General features: G+C 41.0%; 1 protein-coding gene across 3 annotated transcripts in view; it reads right to left on the bottom strand.

Moving 5' to 3' along the window:
• RGL1 (ral guanine nucleotide dissociation stimulator like 1) overlaps window positions 1–26,781 on the bottom strand; it is a 216,200-nt gene that overhangs the window by 33,903 nt on the left and 155,516 nt on the right. For all 3 annotated transcript variants that reach the window (XM_023533244.1, XM_011364549.2, XM_011364550.2), the window contains 5 exons: window positions 23,012–23,089; window positions 9,670–9,854; window positions 6,385–6,509; window positions 4,702–4,917; window positions 1,615–1,718 (listed from right to left, as the gene is read on the bottom strand). In XM_023533244.1, the coding sequence (XP_023389012.1) occupies window positions 1,615–1,718; window positions 4,702–4,917; window positions 6,385–6,509; window positions 9,670–9,854; window positions 23,012–23,089 (708 nt within the window). The remainder of the gene's footprint in view (window positions 1–1,614; window positions 1,719–4,701; window positions 4,918–6,384; window positions 6,510–9,669; window positions 9,855–23,011; window positions 23,090–26,781) is intronic.

Below are 26,781 nucleotides of genomic sequence, written 5' to 3' on the forward strand. Positions count from 1 at the left end.
TTGCAATCGGGCAAACATGCATTTTAACATCTGACCATCCCTTTGTTTTCGACGCCACAGCTGGGGAGCAGTGATGAGGAGAAGGAGCTGAAGTCGGCGGGTATCGAAGATTAGTTCTCTGTACGCATCCGATTTTCACATCAAGTTCCCTAGGGCCTATTATCTAATAATTTTATATGGCCCATATCTTTTATAGCGTTTATGTGCCGACAAAAACCAGTCAACTAATCTCTCTTTCACACACACAGTCGCCTTGATTTTTCAAACTCGTGAAGAGGAGCAAGAACCCAAGAAAAGAGTAGTAATCAAGATAATTGCATCGGACTTTGAAAAGCCTATCTGTCGGTTTTGCTATTGTTTGATAACAGTATCCTAAACAGAGAATGAGCTTTTGAGTCCAAGCGGCTGTGGCTTCTATAGCTCTGTAACACCAGGCTTTAAGACCATCTACTTCAATTTTTCTCTTTATCCATCACAGAATTATGCAATAAATAATCTGATTCACCCCACGTAACTGTCCTCTGATTGAGAATATGAGCTCATCAGGAAGCTTGAGTACTCTGGCACTCACTTTTCAGTGTAAATTTATGAAACTCTGGTTTACCGATCTGGGTCTCTTGCAAGTTCGGGTCATGTCAGTCCCTTTGAGATTAATCAACTCTAAGTGAACTGATGAAACTGAGCTCGATGCCTTCCACGCTAAGGACTAAACCCACTGATTCCGCAAGAGCAAGCCCACCGAGGGAGCCAGCTGGCCCCTCTCCTGCCTGAAACTGACTACACTGTGTACAGTACAGACTATAAACAGTTTAGACATTCTTCCCTGATACAGTTTGACTTTTGATTAGTTCAGACCTAGGCAGACTTGCTGAATGTAGCTGGCCTTGTTTGTAGCCATGACACATTCGCGGGCCTCTCAATCTGCACTGACGTGGGACCAGAGCTGCCTCCTCACCTTTCCCTCTTTGGCAGAAAGTTCTCTGGTCTACAAGGGAAGCTCTGGAAATGGAGGAAAGAGCGACAGTGAAATAATAAGGATGTTAAATTGTTCATTGTTCCAAAGGTGATACTGAGAAATACTAAGAAAATTAATATAGAATATGGCCAGTTAGTAAATGTAGCTAACTGGTAAGGAACACTTAGAGACTTGTAAGATCACTAAGATAGCTTTTCATATGCTAAAGCAGAAACTAACTAAATGGATTCCTACTGAACAGCAAGAACTAACGTCCTATCTGTGCATCTTGGAATACCTTCAGGCTTTGGAATGCGGCTGAAAAACAACCAGAAATAATGGCAAATCGCTATCACTTCCTTGTTCAGCAAACTTAGCCCTCAAAAACCAGATAATAAGCAAGCACATCCTTAAAGTCATCCCAAAAGCCAACAACCTTGGCTTTGGCACACTTTGAGAATGGATGTGATTTCTGCAGTGGCCCTGCGACAAATTCAATAATGATTACATGTAAAATGCACCCTACTAGAGCACACACAGACTTTCAAATATGCTTCTCTCGTTATACAATACGCGCTTTGAAGGTGAGGACCCACACCATTTATGCAGCCGCTAATCACCCCAGCCAAAGAAAGTAGAGCAGACACTTGGGAACTTACTTTGGGACCGCGGCCCAAGTCTTTTTTAACCGATAGATGGAATTGGACTGCAGTGCCGAAACGATGGCCCTCAAGGAGGAAAAATTCTTCAGGATTCTACATTCCTGTATGGAGAGTGATTAAAACATAAAAGGCATTTAAATATCAATAATACAGTGAGTTAGTGGTTTCCTGTTTTAGAGGTATCACAGCTGCTACGAATTCTTACCACGAAATAGGCAGCTGTATAAATACCGAACATCAAAAAGTGGCTCCCTACTCCCACCCCAGTCACCGAAACGCTTTATAGATTTTGGCACCGTATACTTGTTTTGCTCTCCTTTAATATATTTTTTGCGCTGTTGTTACAGTTTTATAGCTTCCAGCTTTCCTAGTGAAAACACGAATGGAGGTGAGTCTGCAAAGCTATGCTAGAGAAAGCAAGCCTTCTTCTGCTGGAAGCTCACAGATGCCCTAAAAATACACATGAGAGACCACTACATCCTGTAGACCCACAAAGTGAATTGGGCAGCAGCCGCTTTGAGGTCAGATGGTATCGAACATGCCATGACCAACCCTTGTCCAGAGAGGTGTATATAACTTGGCAATAAAAATTCACCACAAGTTGAACTTTGGCTTTTATGCTCCTAGCCAAGGGGGAATATTTTTATACACATTCATTTAGTTTCAAATTGGCTTGTGCCACAATCATAAACATTCAGAAACACCTTGATACTTCAAATGTTTCTAAAATAACTTGGACTTTTAAAATTAAATTCATTTTGGCAGTGTTTTAAAACAAAATAGAAGGAAAAAAAAAAACAACAGGAAACATTCTGGATGTCATTTTCTGGGTAAAGAGAAAGGCTCCCTGATCCCAAAACTCAAGCTACCACACGGAATCTACAGCCTCAGCAGCCAGTGACTGTGGAGTCAAAGGCCTGCTGAATGAATGGCAAGGACAGCAAAACAGTCAGGGGGAGAGTCCCGTGCGTGGCTGGCATGGGGAAGATGGCAACATGGAGAGAGCAGACTATGCCTTATGTCAAAAGAGATGCTTATACAGGCATATGGGCTTACAATACAAACACTGCTTACAACTGAGTACGCCGTGCGAGCACAGGTTTAGCTCTGTGCAGGGCATCTGGGGCAAGAGATCTCAGAGCGGTTGGGCATAAAGGCACATTGCTTAAAACATCATTTCATGAAGTAATGCTAATCCTGAATATAAAGGGAAAACAGCATTCTCTAACGTAGCATGTCAAAATCTGGCTACTCAAAACTACGCCAAACAAACAAAACCCCAAACATTTTCTTTACAGTAAATGCCAAAGTAGTTTATAAAAGTCATGCCCACTCTTTTTTAATGCTTCAATGCCTTCCCCTTATTTAAAACGAAAGAGCGAACGCTAGCACTGAATTACAGTCAGTCTGGAAACCAAGCCCATGAGAGCATGGTTCAACAAAGGTTCAGAATCCAAAAGTTATGCTCTAAAAATCAGGAAACTTGCAATAAATAAAGGAACTCAGGCACAGATATTTCATGCAAATTATAATAAACATATGGAACACATTATTCAGAAAGAGGCTTAAGCTAAGGGTTTAAAGTTGTAAAAAAGGCATCTGGCCCCATTTCTAGAAAAGGAGGTATCCTTCTAGGAGATATGATGCAAAAGTAAAAATATAGCAGTTAAGCTAGTCCAAGAAAACATAGTAATGTTAGATCAGGAATATTTTCTGTGTGTAAAATTATCATTTTTCAAACATCCCCTCGATAGAATTTGTGGTTATAATGCGGGAAAAGTAAAATAAATCTTGGCAGGAAACCACCTGTGAGTTTCGCGACTTGATTGAGTTAGCCTACGCAATTTCAAGGGGCACAAATACTCAACATGAGGAAACTGTATCACCAAGATAAGGACCCTTGACTTTTAAGCACGTGCTATGAGATCTAGAATATACTTCAAATTATTTAACTTATATTTAACTTATTCAACAAATTATTTAACTTATATTTCTTATTATCACATAAATTACATATATATAATGAGATAGAAAGCAAAATGTGTTTTGGTTGAGGGATGACCCATATAGGCCAGAACATGAACTAACAGGATATTTATGCAATACTTCTTTTTCAAAATTGTTGTTAATTACATAGCTTTAGCTGATGTGATTGCTTCTGCCTAGGGGAAAAAAAATACCAAAAATTCCATCTGTTATCCAAAGCTAGAGTCAAATGTCATCGGATCTGTGAGGGCTTCCTGGTCACGCGCAGTCGGAAGTGATTTTTCCTCCCTCTGCTTTTGCGGCACTTATCTCATAGGGCCCTACTCCTCTTAATCGACTGCGTTTATCCTATCTGCAGCCCCAAAATGTATACGATTGTGGCTTACACACATGTAGATGCTCATGAAATACGTGGTGACCAGCTGACTAAATACTGTTCACCTTTTCTCAGTGATGAAATAAGATGCTGATAAGTGAAGGTCACATGGCACGTACGCAGCTGATCCAAGAGACCAGACTGACACTCAGTAGAATGTGATTCAGGCCAAGGAACCAGGCTCTGCTTCTCCAACTGCAGATATAAGCCCCTCAGAAAAGCCCCAGACTGATATGAAATCTCTGTATCTCAGTCCTTTAGAAAAAGGATTCAGGATTCTGAGAAGGTACCAGATCCTCAAATCTCCCGGAGATGAAGTGCACGCGGAATCACTCTGGGTTGAAGAGCAGTCTGTTTGACACTCGACTGTCAGTTTATATTCACTGAACACGGGGCAGAACCAACACTCGGTCTGTGGCTACAAAGGAAAAAGCCGACGGAATGTCTCCCCCTGAAGAAGCAGCACTGTGGGGCTCTGCGAGCAGAAAGAAGTGAGCAATGGGACAACTGTTCCCACAGAGGGAAGATAAATAAGCTCCCGAGTTAAGAAAGGCAACTTTCATACTTCAGAAGAACAACAATAACAACAGCAAAACCCAATGGGCCCTCGCGTACGGTCTTTCAATTGCCTTTCGAGCAAATGGATAAACTATTTAAACAGAGCGATGGAGTAGTCTCCAATATCTACTTAAGACAAAGAGCATTTTTTAAAAGGCAATTACGTGAGCAATGTTAATCCACTTCTCGATGATCCTGGCTCTCTGCTGAGTTTTGAGTTCTTTGCCTCCCAGGATGGTGCTGACAACACATTTGGTGAGGGTGTTAAACTGGGAGATGGTAGCACGAATGGTAGGAGCCAAATGTTTGTTTTCCTTCTTATCCCTTTGAGACCAAATGCAGCCCAGGCAGTGGTGAGGTACTACTTTCTTGAACAGTTGCTAGAACAAAAGAGAAGTTGACTTTAAGGGCAACGCAGACATTTTATATGGCAAAGCGCATCATCTGGGTCATCTGTGAGTTGGTATTTTTGTGACTGGACAAATAATCCTTTTCTACTTGATTTGTCTCACAGTGTTCATTTCAATAGACAAAAGTACATAATTAACATATTAATTGATCAGAAAAGCCCACGTGTTCTTTCTAAATCTGCTCAACTGAACAGATGGAACAGAAAAACCAAAAGGAAATTTAAATGCCCTGAAACATTTTGCTTTTTCTGTCTTAGAAGAAAATCCATACAACTAATCAAAAAAAAAAAAAAAAATGGCTAAGATCCTTTTGACCTCATAATCATATCCACGTTGTGTTCTGAGCACTCACGATCATGAATTATCTATAATACATATGAATGCTCAATGACCACCTGACAAGTGATCCACCAAAATACAATACATGTGACATTCATCGACGCCACTACTTCACATTATTTAAAATGAAGAAAGTAAAAAGCATTATTTAAAATGAAGAAAGTAAAAAGCAAAATGAAGAAAGGAAAAGCTAGTCAGCGTCACCCAGTAAAAGGTAGAAAGAGGGCTGTGAAGCCTGGTTTCCAGGTCTTCGTCTAAAAGTCATAACTAAGGACATTTTCCATCTTTCTCTTATGCTATCAGTTGTGGCACAACTATGACAACAAATGTGTTGAACAAATCAGACCCTCGTTTGTACGACAATTCAATACAAGATGTGTAAGTGTTTGTATAAAAGAGAGATTTACTTTATACAGACCATCTGATGTACTTTGAGGCGCTGATTTGCCTGCTCACTAGATGGAAATTCTCTGCCACTTTTTATGCTGCTTTCTTCAAAGCAGTATGTGCAGAAGAGCCAAAACCATTGTGATAACTGATAATAGTCTGTTTTTCTTTAACTGATATTTGCCAGCTAAGATTGAGCTATCAAATGGGACTGACGTAATCAAATGTGCACAGCTAAAAAAAATATTCAAACTTCAAAGGTACAAGAAGCCCATGTGGAAATGAGCTGCCAGATATAGTCGCATGTGGAGTCGGTGAATTTATTACATCCTAACCTATACTTTGACCCTTTTACAATCTTCCAAATAAACAGTTCGGATCTTGAAATATTTATGAGTTTAAAGGAAGAGAAATGTCCATGGGACAGAGTAGATTTTGTTTCACGAGGATTAAAATTCTTGTATCTCTCTGTGTATTGAGCACCAAGTAAAAAGGATCTTCACCCAGAATTGCAAGAAGAGCTTAGTTAGGCCTGAATTATTCAGATGATTGATTCAAGTCACATCTTCACTCTGCATTTACAGGCACGGCTTCCCTCAAGGATTTTAAAAGACTTAAATCACGTGACCCCATGTCTTCCTGGGGCCGCCAGTACTGTCACTCCCCAGGTTTTAAGCAGAAGCACATCCGAGGCACAAAGAGAACACGTACGGCATCCATGTAGGTCAGCTGCTCTGCCACGAGGTCTTCTGAGAAGCACGTGAATTCGGCAGGCCCTCCGCCCTCCAGTTCCTCTTCCTCTTCCAGGCTGAAGGAGATGGCATTGAGAAACCCAGCTGTTCATAGATGGAAAAAAATTAGTTATTTAGTGCCACTGTATGTGACTCAGTTTATAGAGTCAAACTGAACATTCTTTTAGGGAAGAGAGGGCTAATCTTTCAGAAAACCCACAGGGAGAGAACAGCAAGCACAATAAATCTGAGTGGCGTGGAGGCCTTCACAACCTCTGCTTGTTCTTAGTCTTTATTAAGTTCAGAGGCCTCACGTCTTTGACAAACCCCTGGTTCCTAGGCCAAGCACAAAGCCACGTTAGGCAAAATCTAGAGAAGCAAAGCTGGGCTATACTCAGGGGTTACCCTCGCCTTGGGCTCCCTCAAAACCCCCTGATCAAATCAAGGACTAGCCCAACTGCTTCCTGAATCCCAAGTATGCAATTTTTAATTATTAGGAGGCCATCTATAACCAGAAGCCTAGAAGGATTGGGCATGAAGGTGCCCAGGCTCAGGGGAGAAGACAGGCCATTTTGGCATCAGAATGAACTCCTCAGAAATCTTGAAACGTCTTTAGAATTCTCAAAATACTTGGAGCAGCATTCAGCTTCCACCTAAAGTTAAATATGCATGAAGCAGAATAGTCTTACACTAAATTCACCTGAGCCTTATTATAGATAAGATCATCGAAGGGCACAGACTAAGGAATTGAGTAAAAATCACTACCATCGCTACCCAGGATTCCCAATCAGAAGCTGAAGGGCTCGGCACATGGAGCAAGACCTCTGGTCTCCGGTTTGGAAGACTGGAATTGGATGAAGTTTAGCTTGCCTCCCCAGCCTCCCTTCCCTGAAACCTCTCCCCGATGCCTGGGTTATTTCCCAACCTCATCCTCCTTCATATTCCTTGGTCTTCTCTCTGTTAAATCTGTTCTAAAGGAAAACAAACAAACAAACAAACAAACTAGCTGTATTCAGTTATATTTTAGCAGAAAGTTAAATCGGTGTGTTACTGCTCCCCCCAGAATGTTTATATTTTAAGCCTCCTCTCTCTTTCTTTGTAGAATAAAAGAATTTTAGGCATCTTGGATCAAGCTGGGGTGGCCTTTTCTTAGTTTTCTAGGGGGTATCGAGAGTGGACTCGACGTCACTTCCCCTACTGGGGAGCCATGCGCGTCCTGGCCGACGCCGGTGACAGGTATGTGGTTGAAGGCCGGCTTCCTTACCCCAGAGCTGAAGGTATTGATGAGAATGGGGTGGGGTTATGACTGGAGCAGGTAGAAGGGGATCCCTGCCTTTCTGGAGTCTGGGACCCCAACATGCATGAGCTAAAGAAAACATAAAACCCATTTCACTACTTTTCTCCATAGAACTCTGGAACTCCCTCATCCAGTGGAGGAATAAGACATTTGAAATCTCAAACAAAGGTTCAGAATGGGCCTCTCAACCCTCCTGGGAGCTACTATATACATCTATCCCCATCACTCGGCAATTCAGAGGCTGAGCCAGTTCAGCCGAGTATGTGTGGGCAGTCTCCATCTTCCCATTCATTCAACAGACACCACGGCGGCCTGATATGTGCCTTGGATGTTGCTGTGAATGGAGACGGCATGGTCCCTTCTCTCTGGGGCCCAGTCCATGCCTTCACTGTTTCTGCTTTCGACTCTCTTCCAGAAGCACATAAGTAAAAACCAGAAGCAAGACTTCACTTGTGAAAAACACATAGGAGAGCTCATTGCTTTTGCCGGCATGAAATGGGATAAAAGCAGCACGTGGAAACCAAGCTCCTAAAATTCCTTTTCAGTCATGATAACTGTACTTAATAATCAAAGAGTTTTGAGCTTTCTTGATTAAAAATTTCCACACTTAGACAAAAATTCATTCTTGGGTACTGCCTGCAAGCCTTTCCAGAGTCCCGCAACCTCCCTCTCCCGCCTCGGCCTGCTAGATGAGCTCTGCCTCCGGGTCCCTGAGTAGGAAACAATGAACGACTGGTCCCACCAGTTCCCCAATTAGGCCGTGAGCCAGGGGCAGCCCCCTGGGGAGAGCTGGGCTCTAACGCAGAGTTTTCCACTCCAGCACAAAGACAGACAGGGAGGCCCTGAAGGGAGTTGAGGCTTGGGCAGCGGCTGGCGGGGCGGGGAGGGGGCGGGCGGTGTGCCCCTGGCATTCAAACATTCCTGGCAGATGAAGTCATCTAGATATAGAGTACTTGGCAGTCCGGAGTCTGGTGATGCAACTGCATTTCCCCTTTACTGGTCCCCCATAAATAAAGAAATTCAACAGGTACTGTTTGGAATTTAAGGTTATTTTCTTTGGCGCTGAGGCAGCTTCCCTTATCGGAGTGGAGGAACCATTTCCTTTCCCCCACTGAGGAAATCAGGCGTCACTTCAGGGAAATGCCTGTCTGAGGCTCCAAGTAGGTCAGCTGTCATGGCAACCATCACCCCGCACCCCGGGAAGAGGATAAAACGTCATGCCAAAAGCCTGTCCTAACCTCTTTCTGGCTTTCTTCAAAGGCTGAGAGTTCCAAGCACCCCACAACCCATGGTACTGGCTCTTCCTTTGTTCTTGAAAACAGGCAGTCGATTCCTCCAATAGGAAAAAATAGCCGAAGAAACTTCCTTTGATGAGGCCATTAGAGACACTAAATGACCGGAAATCTGCCCTGGCCAGGGACGGACTACAGTGATGCTTTCTGGCTGAAGAAGAAACACCTCTTCCCAGCCTTCGTGAGGGCAGGGGCAGAACTGGGTATAATTCCTTGCCTCCTGAATGGGGGTCATTGTTTGTGAGAGGTTTCCATTCGATAGAAGGAGGGGCCATTATAAGGCAGATGAGAAAGAGCAAACTCAGGGTCACCATGGTGCGTGTTCACAAGGAAAGAGACAAGACCATCAGAAAGATCATCGTCTTTATGGTATTAAAAGAAACCCTAGAAAATTACTTCACTTCTCCGAGCCATAGACTCCTCACCTATAAAACGAAGGAGCCAAACTAGGTGGTCTGAATATTCATTCCCCTTTGCTCTAAACTCTAGGGCTCTGTAATCAGCACTCGAATAACCTCGAGAATTTTACACCCACCATCAATCAATCCCCTGGCAGCCTGTCCTTCTGAGGGAAAGCAAGGTCTCCTGTTCAAAAAGTGTAGGGAGAATATTTCTTTCACATGGAGGTTGCAGAATCAGAATCGACCTTCTTCCCTGGAATCAGGCGAGTACTCACTGTCGGTCTCCAGTTCTTGCTTGTGAAACTGCTCAAGAAGATTCTGTGCTCTTCTCTCTGGGTCTGAGCCCGGCATCATCTGTTTGAGATAATCCAGCAGTTTCTGTAAGCAAGGGAAGTGAGGGGGCTCTCGGAAGTCCTCTGCGCATTGGTCAAGCCAGGCCCGCAGGATAGAGGCGATTGCACTGAAAAAGAGAAATGGAGAGTCACTGCACCCAACTGGCTGCGGGGACTCTAGACAAGGCCTGGACACCGGGACCTAGCCCAGGCAGATCCCAGGGAAACTTGGGCAGGTGGTCAACAGGTAATTCATCTAAGCTTCCTGGCAATGTCGATGAAATTAAAGCATTTGAAAACAAGCTGACTACATTTTATTATTTTAAGCGGTGGCTGAGGAGCAGAGGAAAGACTGATAAATCAAAAAAAAAAAAGAAAAGGACTATAAGCTTTGGAAAAATCCATACAGAATAGAAAAAGACATGCAGAAAAAAAATTATTAAGTCTTAAAGCAACTTCAGAGCAATCTGCACACTGGATTCAGTTAAATTAGAGACCACAGAATCTACTGTCCTAACATTTTAGGAATTAAATGACTGATAGTAGGCTAGAAATCCAACTGATGAAAGGAATAACCGAGGTTGGAAAAGATAAATGCATAAATTTAATTTCACAAAGATCACCAGGGTTTCAGCATATGAACCCAAAATGTTCTCATCCTTTTGCTTCTCAAATTATAAAAGGAGAATATGTTTCAAGTGGGAGAAATAGGATGAGTGGAGAAGTTAGGTTTTGAAAGGTAAAGGAGAAAAACTTGATAAGCAAAGCCATGGTGAAGGTGATTTCCTCCGATGGCTCAGCAGAGTCCACCTGTGGTAAAAGAAGGTCCAGGACACAAAAAGAGCCAGGGGTCATTGTGTCGGCACAGCTCCCTCCGGACACGTTACTAAGAATCGAGCTGTCTTTAGGTTGGGGACAGCTCCTCACTCAATGAAAGACAAACATCTGACTGACAAAAAAGAATAAAACATTTTGAATGCTATTGTTATATGCTTCATACTCAAAGAATACTTTACAGATGCCCCTGAGTCAGGAACATGCTGGGCTGTGTCCCATGGAGAACACTGTACTTTGCCTCTTTAATAATCAGCCACCCCCAGAGCCCAGGTGCGTTCATTGAAGATGGCAGGGACTATAAATTTATCAATGCGTGTTTTATTGACAGAGATGTGTCACACTGTTTTAGCTAAAGACCTAACCAAAATGTCTCAGCTGAAAAAAAAATTGTTTAGCACATTTTAAAATTATCTAATGATACTTCAAACAAATTGTTTATTCTAACTAATGAACTCTGAAGAGACTATTATTTCATATACAGGTATTACTATCCACATATGTGAAACTGCAGGCTGGGCTTTCAGAGGTGCATCTAAATTTCACACGTAACAACCTCACACCAGGGAGCTGGACGATGATCAAGGCATAAACACAACTAAAGTCAATTTAATACTTAACTTTCAGAATTGAAGTACAGACAGAAGAAAAATAAATTTATTAACCGTTTTCACTGCTGCGGATATCATTGTTTCAGTAATGGGAACATGAAGGCACTTGGAACTATAATATTCACATATCTACATTGCAAATAGATGACATAAAACCACCAAATAAAGTTAGAATTTAAAACCGTAGAAAGAACTCAATACTCTCTGAATCTTTAGTCTGGATGAAATAAAAGATTTAAAAGAAGTTTTATTCACTTTCGGAAAGCTAGAAGAAAATAATCTGTGCTCTGAGACTAATCGAAAATATGAATAAGATGAAATTAATGGACTTTTAGTCAGTGAACTGTCAATTCAGTTTACTTGTCATATCATCTATTATGTATAAATGTTTGTGTCCCCTCAAATTCATATGTTGAAATCCTAACCCCTCAAAGCGATGGACTTCTATTTTTGAGAGCCCTCACAAAACAAAATATCATGAATTAAAGGAAAGAATGAGAAAGAGGCATTCTAATATTTGATTTTTATAAGGAATATGACTTTCCCTATGAGTAGTTTCCCTTCTTTCCTGAGCCCAGAACTGTGGTAGGCACATAGGTAGGGTGACAGTCTGTGACATTTGCACACAACAGGTTGACTCTCACAGAACAGTTTTCACTTCTCAAAGCATGGGTGAGTTAACTCATACTACCACTTAGTTAATATTTCTTAATATTCCGAAGAGAGAATACTCTCCCAATGACATTGATGGAAAAAAAGAGACATAAATGGATAATTCACACACTTCACACAATAAAAATTAAAGAAAAAGAGCATCCACCCAACAATGAGACCAGCGACCCAATTACCCTAATGACCCCTAGGAGTTTCATAATTTAAAAGAAAACCTAGCAGAAATCCAAACTTACAAGTAAAAGACAGATGATAAATAGAATAATGTATCATTTACTCCTTTACTCCCCATAATTGTTAATTTTAAAATTACAAATCTGATTATTTATTGTAAAAAAGGAAATATTGTAAGTGTGTATAAACTAAAACAGCAAAATATTTACTCCCCCTTCACTCTAATCCCATCCCCACAACCTTCTGTTAATAGTTTGGAGTATCTTCTTGTAGACTTTTCTATGGTTACGTATACATATTTAAATAGATATAATGTACATACATATAAAGCAAAGCAGACTCTTCTCCCGACTGAATAGTATGTTACAGACCCCCCTCCATCCACTACCTCTACATCTGACCATTTCTCAGGGCTGCATGGACAGTCCACAAAGTACAGACCCTGCTGCGACATGTGTGGCTCCAGGCCTGCTGGAGGAAGACAGTCACTGCGAACAAACAGCACTCCCACCCCTCACCCCCGCACCCCCCTCCACACACCCCCGAGGCAACCTCAGAGACATCAAACTGTAATAGGGACTGCAAGACATGACTCTTGAATATTCGACTTGTGAAGACTGAAGAAGTAATTTCCGAAACCAAATAGAAAGATTAAGACTGTGACATAATCTAAACTCAGTAAGGAGAAAAGCCAGTACATGACCTCCTTTTCCGAAGTAATCTTTGGTGAGTTAGAGAGCAAAACTCCCCAGTCCCAAGAGGAGGTATGTATGCGAGCAAGCACGCTGGGTCCGCGGCCAGGGGCGGGGGGCCAAACGGCAGAGGGGACAGCCAAGATCGCTCTTTCTATCTCAGGCATATTTGGCAACGTGCAAAACTTTGTAGAATGTGAACCTTTTCCAACCTACTGCAAACGTCCGTAGCGGAAGAAAGACATGCTATGCTCAGAGGTTACTGTGTGGAACTGACTGATACAGCGTCTCAGATGCTTCCTTCTAAGAAAATAGACCTCTGGGGAGAATTAATTCACTAGTTAAACTAATACCTGTCGTGTGTCCTTTATTTTCCATATTCACAAGAACTATTTATGTGATGACTGTCACAAGAGGAGAGAGTCCAGCGTCCCAGAAGAATTTATCTATAGAAAGAGCTAACCTAGTCGGGGCTTCAGAGGGGACCTCCCCAAGGAACTAATGTTAAAGCTGAGGTCTCAAGGTTCAAGGGAGTTAGCAGGGCCAAGACTAGGGCAACGGCGTGTGCAAAGGTTCTGCAGTGAGAGAGAGCAAAACACATTCAAGGGACGTGGAGACCTGTTTAAAAACTGGGAAGGGAGGGGAGGCATGGAGTATGTTGAGATTTGCTACACTTATTTCATTTCTTAGCCAAACAGAAATCACACTTAATAATACCTGATTGGAAGATACTAGGCAGATGCCTTAGCTGAAAGATACAGGGAAATAGTACAAAACTTCGAGCCACACCTGGGAACCTTCGGGGAGGTGATGCAGAGTAAGAAAGTAAAGGAGAGCACCTAGGCTGCTATTATGCTCAAACCACAGATTTTTAATGCATACGGAGATTTTTAGATAAATGGATTAAATTATATTAAAATCCCATGAGTAGTAAAATACTCTAGAATTGGTAAAATGTTTAATAAAAAATTTTCTAGGGATGAGTCATCTCTCCCATGATTTGTAAAACCTCTAAGCCAAGAAATAGAATTACCATGACAAAAGGAATAAGTCTGTTCCTTTAGAGATCTTTTCTCTCCCCAGAAATCTATTTGAGATAATTTATTGTTACTTAATCATCAGCAGAAGATAAGACATGGAACTATTTTTTAAAAGCAGCAAAATATTTTCCTATTTTAGAATATTCTCCAAGAACTGAATCTGTTCCTGATGTAGATAATGAAAAGGTAAGAAGGTCTCCATAAAGGGTGGGCCTCGGAAGCAATGTGGCCCGCGACACTGCCAAGTCCTGAGTGTGGGAGCCAATGCACCTTGCCCTTCAGGGAAAGAAAGCAAAGTAACCTTGACTTTGACTCTGAGCTGGACCCTCCACCTCGTTCTCCTAGTCACAGAACAGTTTTTCTGTTTCAGGGAAGGATGCCAGATAGAGGCTGACTCTCAGACCTCCGGCTAGATGGTTTTCTTGATGAGAAAGAACAAAGGAAGGTAAAGAAATTCTTTTTTTTTTCTGAAAAAGCCTGGAATGGATGGAAACATTATTATCTGAACGTGTCAAGGTCATCTTGCAATGCTTTCTTGTACTTTCCATTGTACATTTTGGTACTAGTGGTGAGTAGGGATTAGAACACTGGGGGAGAAAGTGAAAGAAGAATTAAGAGAGGCCCAGGGAAAGAAAGGCAAACAAAGCCAGAGCGAGAGCTAAGCCCCAGAAGACAAGTACAGGGCATACAAGCCAGAGAGGGGCCATGAGGCACTTAAAGAAGGGACAAAGTTCCAAGGCAAGGAGGAGGAAGGAAAGGATTGTGGTAGGAAGGATGCACAGAAATACAGAATAAATATGGGTAGAAAGGGCCAAGAGTAGGAGGTTAAGTTCAAAACCAATTATCAAAGTCAAGGGTGTTTACACATCTGTCTTTCATTCCCCAACCACATGTGCAGGCCCTAGCACCCGAAGGTAAATTCACAGAAATTGAAGAGACTTACTGTGCATAGACTTAAAGCCATATCACCAAACCATAGTCAGTGGCTGCATTCTATTGGAAAAGAGAAAAAACTAATGCCTACTTTTCATGAGCAGTATAGCCAATGCGATTAAACACAGTCTCTGGAGCAGACTAACCGGGATCCTGGTTCTGTGGCTGTAACCTAACCTCTTTATGCCTTACTTCCTCATCTGTAAAATGGGATATCAATAGATCCCTCTTCACAGAGTTATTGAGAGGCCTAATATAGAACATATATATATATTTAGAAGAGTCTCTAGGACATAGGGAACGTTAAAAAAATATTGGTTATTTTTATTATTTATAAAAGAAGAACTGCAGTCCGTAAGACTGGCAGTAAAGGCAAAAGAACTACACACAAGCACCATACTCATCTAGTTGATAAAAGCTCTTTCCCACAGGTGTGAATTAACAATTCTGATACTGCTACACAGATATCCTGGAAATTGAATGATTAAGTAAATGGATGGCAGATGGTAGAGACTAGTTTTCTCTCTGTTGGAGAGAAAATTTACAAAGAAGCAAAAGGAAGAGGCTAGAATGATCCACCTGGCAATGGATCAAAGTTGGAGACATCAGTAAAAATTCATATTCGACATAATATAGATACAGATGGTTATACAAAGAAATATTTATAAATATGCATATTTACATAATTAGTATACATAATTTCCTAGCCCCATAATTAGTATACATAATTTCCTAGCCCCATTAGCTCAGAGGATCTAAAATAAGTGACACTCCAGTAGCAGTGGGCACACTCAGCACCCAGATCTTGGTTTCTACTACCATTCTCCAATAAAAAGAATCGGGTCTCCTTGAAGAAATGGCTGATTGTAGGCCTGGGGTAGGAAACATACAAGATGAGCCTAGAGCATCTTGTGGTGCCATAAAGTAAGGAAAGAGTCAAAAAAACAAAGAAACCCACAATGATGGGGGTATATCAAAGTGACACAAGAGTCAACCAAAAGAGCTCCCAAAAGCCAAAGCTGGAACAATCTGAGCAACAAAACAGAGTAGCATTGTATTATAACCTGAAGCATATAATAAATATCCATGAGTCTACACTGATTTAAATAAATGATTAAATAAATTAATAAATGCAGAAGACGAATCTCCCATGCAGAAGTTTTCCAAATAAATTAGGTAGATACTTCACCTTAAAAGAGTGGGAGTATAACTGCCCACTCATTCTGTGTGGGTTGTGCATAGTGACTTCTTTCCAAACAGTACAGTATGAAAAGGAAGGGGGAAACGATGTTTCCCATAGAGAAATCTGAAAAATATGACTTCGGTCAGGTGAACAAGGCCAAAGCAGTCAGAAATCATGTTGACAGTATGTATGCTTGATATCATGTGATGGGAATGGCACTTTATCTCTGAGATGTTCCTCTCAAAGCCTCATAAATTCAGTCTAGTTATGTGAAATATATCTATCTAATTATGAAAAAAATTCCAATAAAGGAGCATCTTACAATATATGACCAGTACTTATCAGTACTTATCAGAACCATCAAGGTCATCAAAAACAAGAAAAGTCTGAGAAACTGTCACAGTCAAGAGGAGCCGAGGGAGATAAGACAACTAGATCTAGATCTGAATGAGATCCTAGAAGAGAAGAAGGACTTTAGGAAAAAGGTAAGGAAATCTGAACCAACTATGGACTGTAGTTAATTATGTATCAATATTGGTTCATGAATTATAACAAGGGTACTATTCTAATGTAAAAAGTTAAGAATAGGGGAAACTATGAGGGAGGTATATGGGAACTCTGTACTATCTGGTCAAATTTTATATCAATCAAAAACTGTTGTTTAAAAAGTCTTTAAAAAAGTGGATGAACAAGAGAGTCCAGTCTAGGTACTTAAGAGAATTACATAGAAGGTTAAGGACGTGCACCTTAACCTCTCTATGACTCAGATTCCTCATCTGTAAAATGAGACTATTAATACATAGAGTAATGAGAATATTAAAGGGTATACAGTACTTAACAGAGAGACTATTCCTACGAAGCAGCCAATTTATTCTAGCTATTATTATCAGAAAGGGACATTGCCACTCACCAAGATTATTTTTCAGGGACCTCAATAACTCATTATTTTCCATTTCCTCACAGTCCAAGAAGGGAGCTTTATGGTAAAAATAGGCCTCTAATGATAAACTTGCTGAGGTCGTCTATAGCTTTCATCATTAGAATGGAGTTTCCATTGGTGATGACAGATGCTACAGGGCACCAAGAACAGGAAGCGGGCACTCGGACTCATGGCCTGACCAATCTGGGCTTCCTTCTTCTTTCTCACTTCCTATAAACCATCTCCCTACCCAGGAAACAAGCCTGACTTCTACATTCCTAGCTGCTGTTTGGGGACCTTGCTCAGGGTGCCCATTCAATAATAAAGCCTGGCAAAATAAAGGAGATAATCCCCAACTAAAAGATCTCTGAGTGCTGACAAGCGAAAACGTTAGTCACAAACTATAACCTAGTTCTTCATGCAGTTCTGTCGGTGGCCCTATTACTGTGATATGGCAAATGTAGGGGGACATCTCGAGCATGAGATCCTAATGCTCTTTGTAAAATGGCAGGTCCGGGAGCAAAACGGTGAGAAGCCCAGGTCTTGGAGTCAGTTATACCTGAGTTCCAATACCAGACCTCTCTCTCAACAAGCTGCTTTTTCTGAAGCCTCAGTTTACACACTTATAAAATGAGGACAATATCACACAGCCTATCTGTGATGGTAAAAGAAGACACTAAGTGCCTAGCAGAATGCTTTACACTAGTCAGCACACCACAGACTGTCACCAGTGGTGGCGGCCAGGGTGGTGATGGTGGCTTATCAACATTTTCATCATCTAGGAGGATACAGGGCGAATCAAGTGACGGTCTGGTTGTGATGTCTGTATCCCTTTATCTAAAATGTAAAACACCCTAGAAGATTCTCAGGTGACTGGTTTTTCTTCTTTTCATATCACTATCGATGTTGTTTTTCTCCTCCTTAACTGTTAGAAAAGGAATGTCTGCTTGGGGGCCTACTCTCTTCTCTTAAATGAACAATTTTGATTCAAAATTTCAATTATTTTTAAAACTATAATTGTAGTTTCCTTTGTCCAGTATGGATGTTTTAAAGATAATACCAGACAGATTCTTTTATGTGGCGTACTACTTTTCCATTTCTTCTTTTGTTTTATTAAACTTTTACTTTTTAAAAAGATTCCTTTGACATCATAGCCTTTAACTCTCTAAATTCAAAGTTTTACATTTTATTTTTGCTCTGTTCTCACCCCTCTCTATTTTCCTCATTTTTGTTACAACCACTCAGATTAATTTCAATTGTCATCATACAGTATTTGAATTTTCTGGAATCAAAATTGGTTGCAAACTCTCTGGGAAGATATTTTTTAATACTTTCTGCTGTAAAGCTTTCCCAGACATTAAAGAATCAGAGCCAACTTTCTTTAACTCATCTCCCTTTTCTTTAAAGTGTTTCCAATGTCTTAGATAACTACTATTTTACCAGTGACTAAAATCTAGTGTCACTGTTTACAACTTCTGGGAAAAGATTACAAGAATGACATTCATATCATCTGAATGTGCGGAGTTGAAAGCAGGATGGTTTCAGCAGTTTAAAGCACTGCTATGGTGAAGTCTGAGAAAACAAAACACGCCATTCCAAAGAGAAGTGATGAGAGTCAGTCCAAAAAAAGGAAGCAGAAGCGATGTCAAGATTATACTAGCCATTAAGAAAAAGAAAGAAAGAAAGAAAGAAGTTCCATTTCCTGAGGAGTTTTAAATCTCTTTAAATAAAGTTACATGTACATAGATATTCTAATCTCGGCTCCATTTCAGAGAATGAAGATTCACGGTGACAAGACTCTGCATGGTGACTACCCCTTCTTTACCTTCTCTTGACTTCTGAATTCAATGATTAGAACAAATCTGTACTAGAGAAAGCTTCATTTTTCCATCTGGTTGATTTTATTATTCCAAATAGACAACATTTTATCATGCAAAAATGTCAGCAGGAAGGAGGGAAAGGGCACAGGTAGAATGAATGCGGGCAGAGATGTTTTCCTTTGTCTCAGAAAATGAGTTTCTTGATTTCCAAACAGTGGCAAGTTTGGGGATTGTAGAAATAAACATGATAGGCCTTATTACAGCCATAGGTCTAGTGCTTATATCAAAAAAATCACTGGATGGCAGAGATTCCAACATCTAGATGCCTTAGAAGTTAAATTCCTTGCAAAGGAAAGAATTCTTGTTTTAGCAAGATAACTTTAAAGTTTCTCGATATTGCACAAAGCCTGACCTGGGCACACTTGGGGCTGGAGTTACAAGTGGGAGTCACAGTACAATCTGATTCTTTTGAAATGCATAAAGAACACTAGTCACTTGTGGTCTAAGACACCAGAAGCCAATCTTTCATCCTGACTGGTTCATCTGTCATTCCACGTTTTCCTTCTTTTAAGTCCTTTTATTCTCTGCAAGGTCGATTAGATCCATATTTAGAAATACAGGAAAGACTGTTATCTCAGGACTTGGGAGCCTGTATAACATGTAAGCCTTGCTCTGTGCTTACAGCAAAAACTGAAGAACCAAACAATAGTTGAGCATTTTTCTGTCCACAGTTAAACTCAACAGCGATTTCCCACCCCCATCCTACCCCTAACTCTCCAAAACTGAAGGCATCTGCCCTAAAACAGGATGTTTACTTCTTAGAATGAAACTGAATTCCTGCCGTCTGTTTCCCACCTGAAATCACAAGACAGAGTCAAAGCAAAGGAAAACAAAGGTCGTTTTGCCATCCTCGCCTTACCCCACAATCTGGTGCTTTGACTCAGCTCCTCATCGGTGACCATGGTGAGCACTTGTGACATCACGAATAATAACAAGTCAAAGAAGCTGTCTATTTGTTCTTCCTATTTTTATCAAAACCGGTTCCATAGTCTTTCCAACAGCAAAAAGCAGTCAAGGGTACTTCCCAAATATTCAATATAATATTTGGACTATATCTCTGTTTCTGACATTTATTTGTATTTTTAAAAAGGTAAAGAGAAAGCTAAATAAATTTTATCTTGGACATCATTAAACTTAAAAGAACCTCAAAGATCATATATTCCAAGCACTCAATTTTCAAGTAAGGAAAGTGAAACAGAGAGAGGTAAAGTGACTAGGCCATATGGCTGGTAAGTGACAGAGTGATCAGGGAGGAGCTTGAATCTGAGTTCTCCAGGCTCCTTATCCAGGGCCCTTCACCTTCCAGGAGGCTGGCATTTGAGTCATCTAATCGTAAGAAGGGATATCAATAAATAAATTTTCAAATAGGCATAGTCCTATTTTTACATATATTTATTCATAAAGATAGTTCCCACTTGAGGATGCAGCCTTATCACCATATAGCAGTGTTTCTTACAAAGCACCGTTGACCTTTAAAGTCAGATAATTCTCTATTGTGGGAGATGGAGGACAGTCTTGTGCATTATAGAACATTTCACAGCAATCTTGGCTTCTACCTACTGGATGCCAATAACATCCCCCCACCAAGTTGAAATCAAAATTTCTCCAGATATTGCCAAATGTCCTGAAGGCAAAATTGTCCCATTGAGAACTGCCATACAGTCTTATCTCCTACACATCTTGTAGTCACCAGGAAGCCTTCAATCGGTGCCACAAGCCAGATGCCAGAGTTCTGGGGTGCTCAAGACACTTTCAATACGTTCCATGTGGAATGGAGAGGGTGCTCCCTTGATTTCGCTCTCAGAAAGACAAAGCAGGGACTCTGTCTAGTCATAGAAATAATAGAAGTAATCTTTTTTTTTTTTAGAAAAAAGAAGAGCAGAAAGATAACAGTGTAGTGAGATGACAAATTATAAAGGCAGTCAGAGTGGGGGCGGAGAACCGTGAGGAAGACAGTGGCAGGGGAAGCGGAAGACAGAGGTCAGCAGGGAGAAGGGACTTCGGCATTCCAGCATTTGCAGGACAGAGCGACCCATTATAAAATGAAGTGGCATATTTTTACCAGGCCTAATTTTTTAAAAAGGCAACTCGGTGTGAGGAAAAGGGTCAAGAACTTTCTACTAATTCATTGTGAGGCTCTAATTCATTGACCACTGTCCCCAGACGACGGACCCCTCAGGGGGGTGCTGTGTGAAGCTCTTTGTCAAGGCCTCCTGTGCTTCAAACTGTAAAGCCCTGTGAAACAGCTTATCCTGGAGCTTCACCCACGCTGCTGCTCCTGGTGTACAATGAATTTCAATGAAGTTTTATAATAACGGGCCTTTAAAACAATGAGCATGACTCTTCACATCCAGGGTACAAATTAATTTTCTTTAACTGCTAAATCCCAGAAACCTATTTAATCTCAAAACACCCCCTGGGAAACAGAAAAGCCTTGGATATTTTTCAGACTGTAACTCTCCTCGGAGCATGCAGGTGGCTAGTTGAATGGAAGCTCTAGATTTGACTTAATTCCCAAATACGGGGATAACAACGTGCTCATTTCTGAGTCTGGTCACAGGTCGAGTTTACATCGGACAAGCTGGCCACTCAATTCTTACATTATCTCTTCTTTCGTATATGCTTAAAAATATTCATTATAAAGAAGTCTTCTGTAAAAAATTATTATCGCAGTTAATTTGCATGAATAACAAAAATTAACAATAATAAAACCCCTCTAATTCTATGATTCTCAAAAGTGCACAGCAATCACTTGAGGATCTTGTTAAAATACAGATTCTAATCTAGGTCTAGGTGGGGCCTGAGATTCTGCATTTCTTAGTCCCCAGGTGATGCTGATGCTGCTGGTCCACTGACCACATTTTAAGCAAGAAGGCGCTAAATCTATTCTATTCTCCGATATCATCTATCTCATTATTTTCCTCCTCTACAAGCTTTTTGGGGCTGACTGTCCACTGCTTACTAGGGAAAGTCCAAATTCTCTTGTAAGAAATTAAAGCCACTCACGGTATAATCCCAATCTAGCTTCAGCTCCACTAACTGCACTCACCCAACCCATACACACCGTGAAGCAGCCACAGTGATTCTGTGTTGTTCCCCAAATGTCATGTACATGCGTGTCCCTGATCTGGTCCCACTGTTCCTTCTGCCTGGATGGCTCTACCACCGAATCTTCACCATCCTTCAAGGCTGACCTCGAATGTCACCTCCAAGAAGCCTTCCCCAAACTCTCTAGGAATAAAGTATTTGTTCCACTCACCACATCTCACACTTGGCCTTCAAATATCTATCTGCACTGTTGTGTCTGGTTTCCCGGAGTTATAGCTCCCCCAAGAAGAGTATACGATGACCTGAAGCCTAATTTGGGAGTTAAAAAGACACTTTTCTAACCTTCACATCCCTGGCTCCTTAAGAAAAAGCTGATCAGTCGATCCTTTGATTTAAAAATTCTATAGGATCACCTCCCACACTTTCAGTTCTGAAAAAAATATCTGCCACGACGAGTGGCTTCAGGCACTCTGACCTGTAGCTCATCTACACAAGAACGGCACTGCTATAGTGGGGGCCCCGCCCCTGCATCGTGGATGTTTCCTGCTTGACTCCGAGATCATTCTCATCAGCATTAACTATCTTCCGCAGAGCCAAAGTAAGCCTTTAAAAACACAAATCAGGCCACAGCACTGTTCTCCTCAAAACCTCCTAAGTGCTTCTTTCTTCCTCAGAACAAAATTCAACGCCCTTCTTAAGGCCTTTGGGTCCCCACGTAATCTAGGGCCCCCACTACCTTACAAATCTCATCCTCTAGCAAGTGCCATTTCGCTCACTGGGTACCAGGCTCACTCCCCTCCCGCCGTAGCCTTGCCCATATTCTCTTTGCCCCGGATATTCACAAGGCCTAGCCTGCACCACATCCAGGTCTGTGCTCCGTGTCACCAGATCAGAAGCCCATTCCTGGTACCCTCCGTGAATCAAGCGCTCCACCCGGATCTAGCCCCCTTTCCTCCTTCCTCCTTTTTTGTGTGGATTCTTTATTTCGTGTGGGATTCTTTGTCTCTCTCTGCTAAAATATCAACTTCATAGGAGGTAGGACTTAATAATTTTGTTCATGGCTGTATCCTTTAGCACAGGGCCTGGCAGACAGTAGGTGCTCAATACATTTTTACTGGATAAGTAAAGGAATACTGTTAAATAGTAAAAATAATAATAATAATAATAATTCTATGCTCTTATGTATTATGGGGAAAAAAACATGGCAACATTCCAAAGGAATAAAAAATTCAAACTGCGTTCTTTCAAGAGAGTAAGTCTTAACTGAGGGCTTGCAATGCAGAGAAGAGACAGACTCACTTCCTGATCACCGTCCTTGACTCTGATGAACTTTGGCTTCCATCTTCTTCACAGTTTGGACTTGTCAGGTTTCCATACCTTCACAGATGAAAACAAACAAAACCCAGTCAATAATGCTGCAAAGCAACTCTGTTCAAGTTCAACCACAAAATAACAGTTACTCTTTTCAGGAGTAATTAAGGAAAAACATCTTTATAAAACAGCATCAAAAAATGAGACCGTATGGTTGATATTGACTTAATGGGTTTATCTGTATATTCTAAACAGAAGAGTGATTTCACAATGAATTATGCTACTTAAAACTTTCTCATAATACATCACATCATTTGAATTTTTTAAATGGAATCGGGACTTTCGTCTTAGCAGGAAAATCAGATATTACATGATCTTTCATGAGCTCTCGAGCACACAAGCCTATACTCCTGCCCCTCTGCTGTATCCATCAGATGCGGCTCTGCTTGAATAGTTTTCACATCCGTGCCACACATGAGCACAAAATAACAACTCCACCCTATGCTTAATGACTGTGATGTCTTTGAGGGTGAGTCCCATTGGAAAAGGGTTATGGAAATAATTCTGGACCCTCAAGCAAAGGGTCGGATAGAGACAAGGACCGAAGAACAGAATTCTCATGACTCGGTAACCAGGATTGCAGCTGAGGGTGCTCTGAGGTCAGGCAGATCTAGACACAGCACCTACAGAAGGGGGACACAGGCGTACAATATTTTGGAAAGCAATAGGTGCTTCAAACTTTAAAATGTGGCTCATTACATACTCAAAATTTACTACATAATTGATCAGTCCCGAATTACACTGTTAGCTATTCTTCCAACTCTGTATGTAAGCAAGCCTATTTTCATACAAATATATTATGTTTAATTTGGATCAGAATGTACATGTAGTAAGTTTACTTGAAATTCTTCAGAAGGAGTCTTTATATGAACTCATAATGCCTAGACTATTTCTGCAGTTTCTCTTCCCATCAAAGAAGAAGTCAGAGATTCCTTGGAGTTTCCCAAACTGGCAGTCTGTCCCAAAGCTTTGATAATAGAAATTCTATAATTAGTGGGTTTACATTTTTAAAGAGCACACTTTTGTCTTCTACTAATGGGATTAAAGGTCCCACTACCCTTATGGTTCCTGGTTCCCAGGATTTACAAATCCTTTTAAAAATAAAAGCCCACCATCTGGTTGGACCGAATGCAGTCCATCTGGTCCCCTTATCTCCCGTCCCTAGGTTCCAGTTTGTGCCCTCAGGCTTTGCCCCTCCTCCCACCCACCTGCTCCTTTGTCAAGCTCATCAGCCTTATGGACTTCTTGGCCTCCAGAAAATATTTTCCACTGGCCTCCGCCCTCCCTGTTCCTCTTGCTCTGTCCTGCACCTGCTATTTAGAGGGTTTCCAGATCATATAATATCTGATTTTCATACCCTTTGCTCTTCCAAGATAAGAATTTGGTCAGATTTGCTCAGCCCCATGTGAGCAAGGCAGCGATGGGAAATGAGATTCCTAGTAAATAAACAAGTGGAAGTTCTGGCTCTCTTGTCGGCCATCGTAGTAAGCCACGGGCTCACGTTCTCTCGCAACAGGTTTCGTGGTTGACTCAAGTAGGAAAGGTTAAGGTGGGCGCAGTGAAGAGTGGGCTCTCTGAAAGCCACCGTATCTTCTACCTATCTGACTAGCGTGATCCATAAACTGCCAGTGACTAAAATCTTTGTTTTTGTCACATTCGTGTTAGTCTATTAATTCTCCCTCTGGTTATTCTGGAAATGTTACATCTTTTATCTTCCAACTGGGAGTTATGAGAGAGAGAAATAAAAAAGGAAAAACTCTTACCAGGAAAAGACGTGCATTTTACTGCACCTGGGATTTTTTCTTTTCAGAGATGTCTGTACTAAAAGTTTCTGGATCTTCCTATTCCTTGTCTTGACTTTAGCTTCTCACCCTGCTGCCCTTTCTCTGCCTTTTTCAGACTCAAAGCTGAGATGCTAGTTGGGATGGCACTGACATCTCTCACAGTTCCTCTCCCAGCATGTGATGCCACAGGACAGTCAGATGGTGTCAAGAAGGACAAAGCAGCCTACACTGGTGAGAGGAGTTCTCTCTCGTTAATCAACCTGATACTATCTCCTCAGAACATGCACTGAGATCACACGGATATTTCTCCTGGCCATCAGAGTATAGGTTCAAAATCAGGACCAGATTGATTTTTTTTAATGATAATTTGGAGACCGATAAAAAACATCATTAATAATGCATGAGTGGCAGAGCACATGGTCCAGGTGCTCAGGTGCAGACATCTCTAACTTTGCTCCATCTAACAGGCATAGCGATGGCCACTGGTTGGGAGCAAATAAGTCATTTCGTGGGGTTCCCTAAGCAGACATGAAAACAGACCTCCCAACTACAAGGTTCAAATTTGTCTCTGCAAAGGCATCATCTGGCTTTATGTGTATTCAGGTGTCTTAACCTGTCAGTGCCTTCATTTCTAAAGGTTCGGGAGCAAAAGGAAGTTTTAGTACAGCTGTAATTATTCCAAAAAGTCTAAAATTAAAATGCGAAAAAATAAGATTTTAAGATCTTAAAGCAGAAATTTTGAAGGTGTAAGCACTATGAAAATGCAAAAAATGTAAATACAATTTTACAAAGGAGACCTTTAGAAGTGAGATATAATTAAAGTGCCTATAACCCTCTGGAACTTAATGGACTGGGATTAATTGCCCTTGAATTTTTCTTATCATTAAGGAGAATTAATGCTTTACAGTAAGGAAGCTAGACCAGCATTGGAATCAAAAATTCTTTAATGTTCAAGCTAGGTCATTTGAGAGTCCGTTTCATGAGATTAAGAGTGTTTCTTTGATGTTTCCTGGACCCTCTCATAGCTTCTCATCAAAAACCAAAATCAAGTTCAATTCATTTACTCCAGAGAAGTAAATAAAGGGTGTTTGAGTGTGTTTAATTAATGGCAGTAAAATAGCTACGGACAAGCCTGTCAACAACGTCACCTCCAATTTCTGCAAAGCCTCGCCAGGATTTAAGATCAAAGCTTCAACCTCTTAAGGAGACTTACCAATGAGCAGCTGCCCTTCTTTGCATGATAACTCGTAAAACTTAAATTAAAACACAAATTGTCAGAATGACTTTTAACATGATGTTCTCTGTACTGCCTTAAGCAATTATTTACTGCGGCCTAAAAATTACTAGAAAAAGAAGAAGAAAAAAAAACCATAATGTTTAACTGGTTGCTAATATTTAAACAGGAAACAATTTTTTTCCAGAAGGGATAGATATATTATTTGGAGCCCATCTGGGCAGATGAAGTGTTTAACATGCATTTGAAGGAAGACTCAGGGGCATTTGTGGTTCAAAGAAACCCTGAGATAAAGTTGTCTCCGGGGACAGTCTTTCTGGTGGGGTGACTTTCTACCATTTGCTCCCCAACAGAAAAGTCTCAGTAACCCCAGACCAGGATGGGGGTAACCCTGAAGGACTTTTCAGGCTCTACTTGATTCTGGTAAGTGATCCAATAATAATAGCAATTAATAATTATCAAAAGCTTGTTATATGCCAGATACTCTGCTAAGCACCTTATATGAATTTTTTTAATTTAAATCCCATAATAATCCTATAGGGTGGAATTATGATTATTCTGATTTTAAAGATGAGAAAATGAGGTCCAGAGAGCTTAAGTAATTTGCCCTTGAAAATGCAGCTAATAAGTGGAGCAGGGACTTGAACCTTGACAGTCAAACTTACAAGCTTCTGGGTTAC

Source organism: Pteropus vampyrus, unplaced genomic scaffold (assembly GCF_000151845.1).
Source record: "Pteropus vampyrus isolate Shadow unplaced genomic scaffold, Pvam_2.0 Scaffold98, whole genome shotgun sequence".
Classification (NCBI taxonomy): domain Eukaryota; kingdom Metazoa; phylum Chordata; class Mammalia; order Chiroptera; family Pteropodidae; genus Pteropus; species Pteropus vampyrus.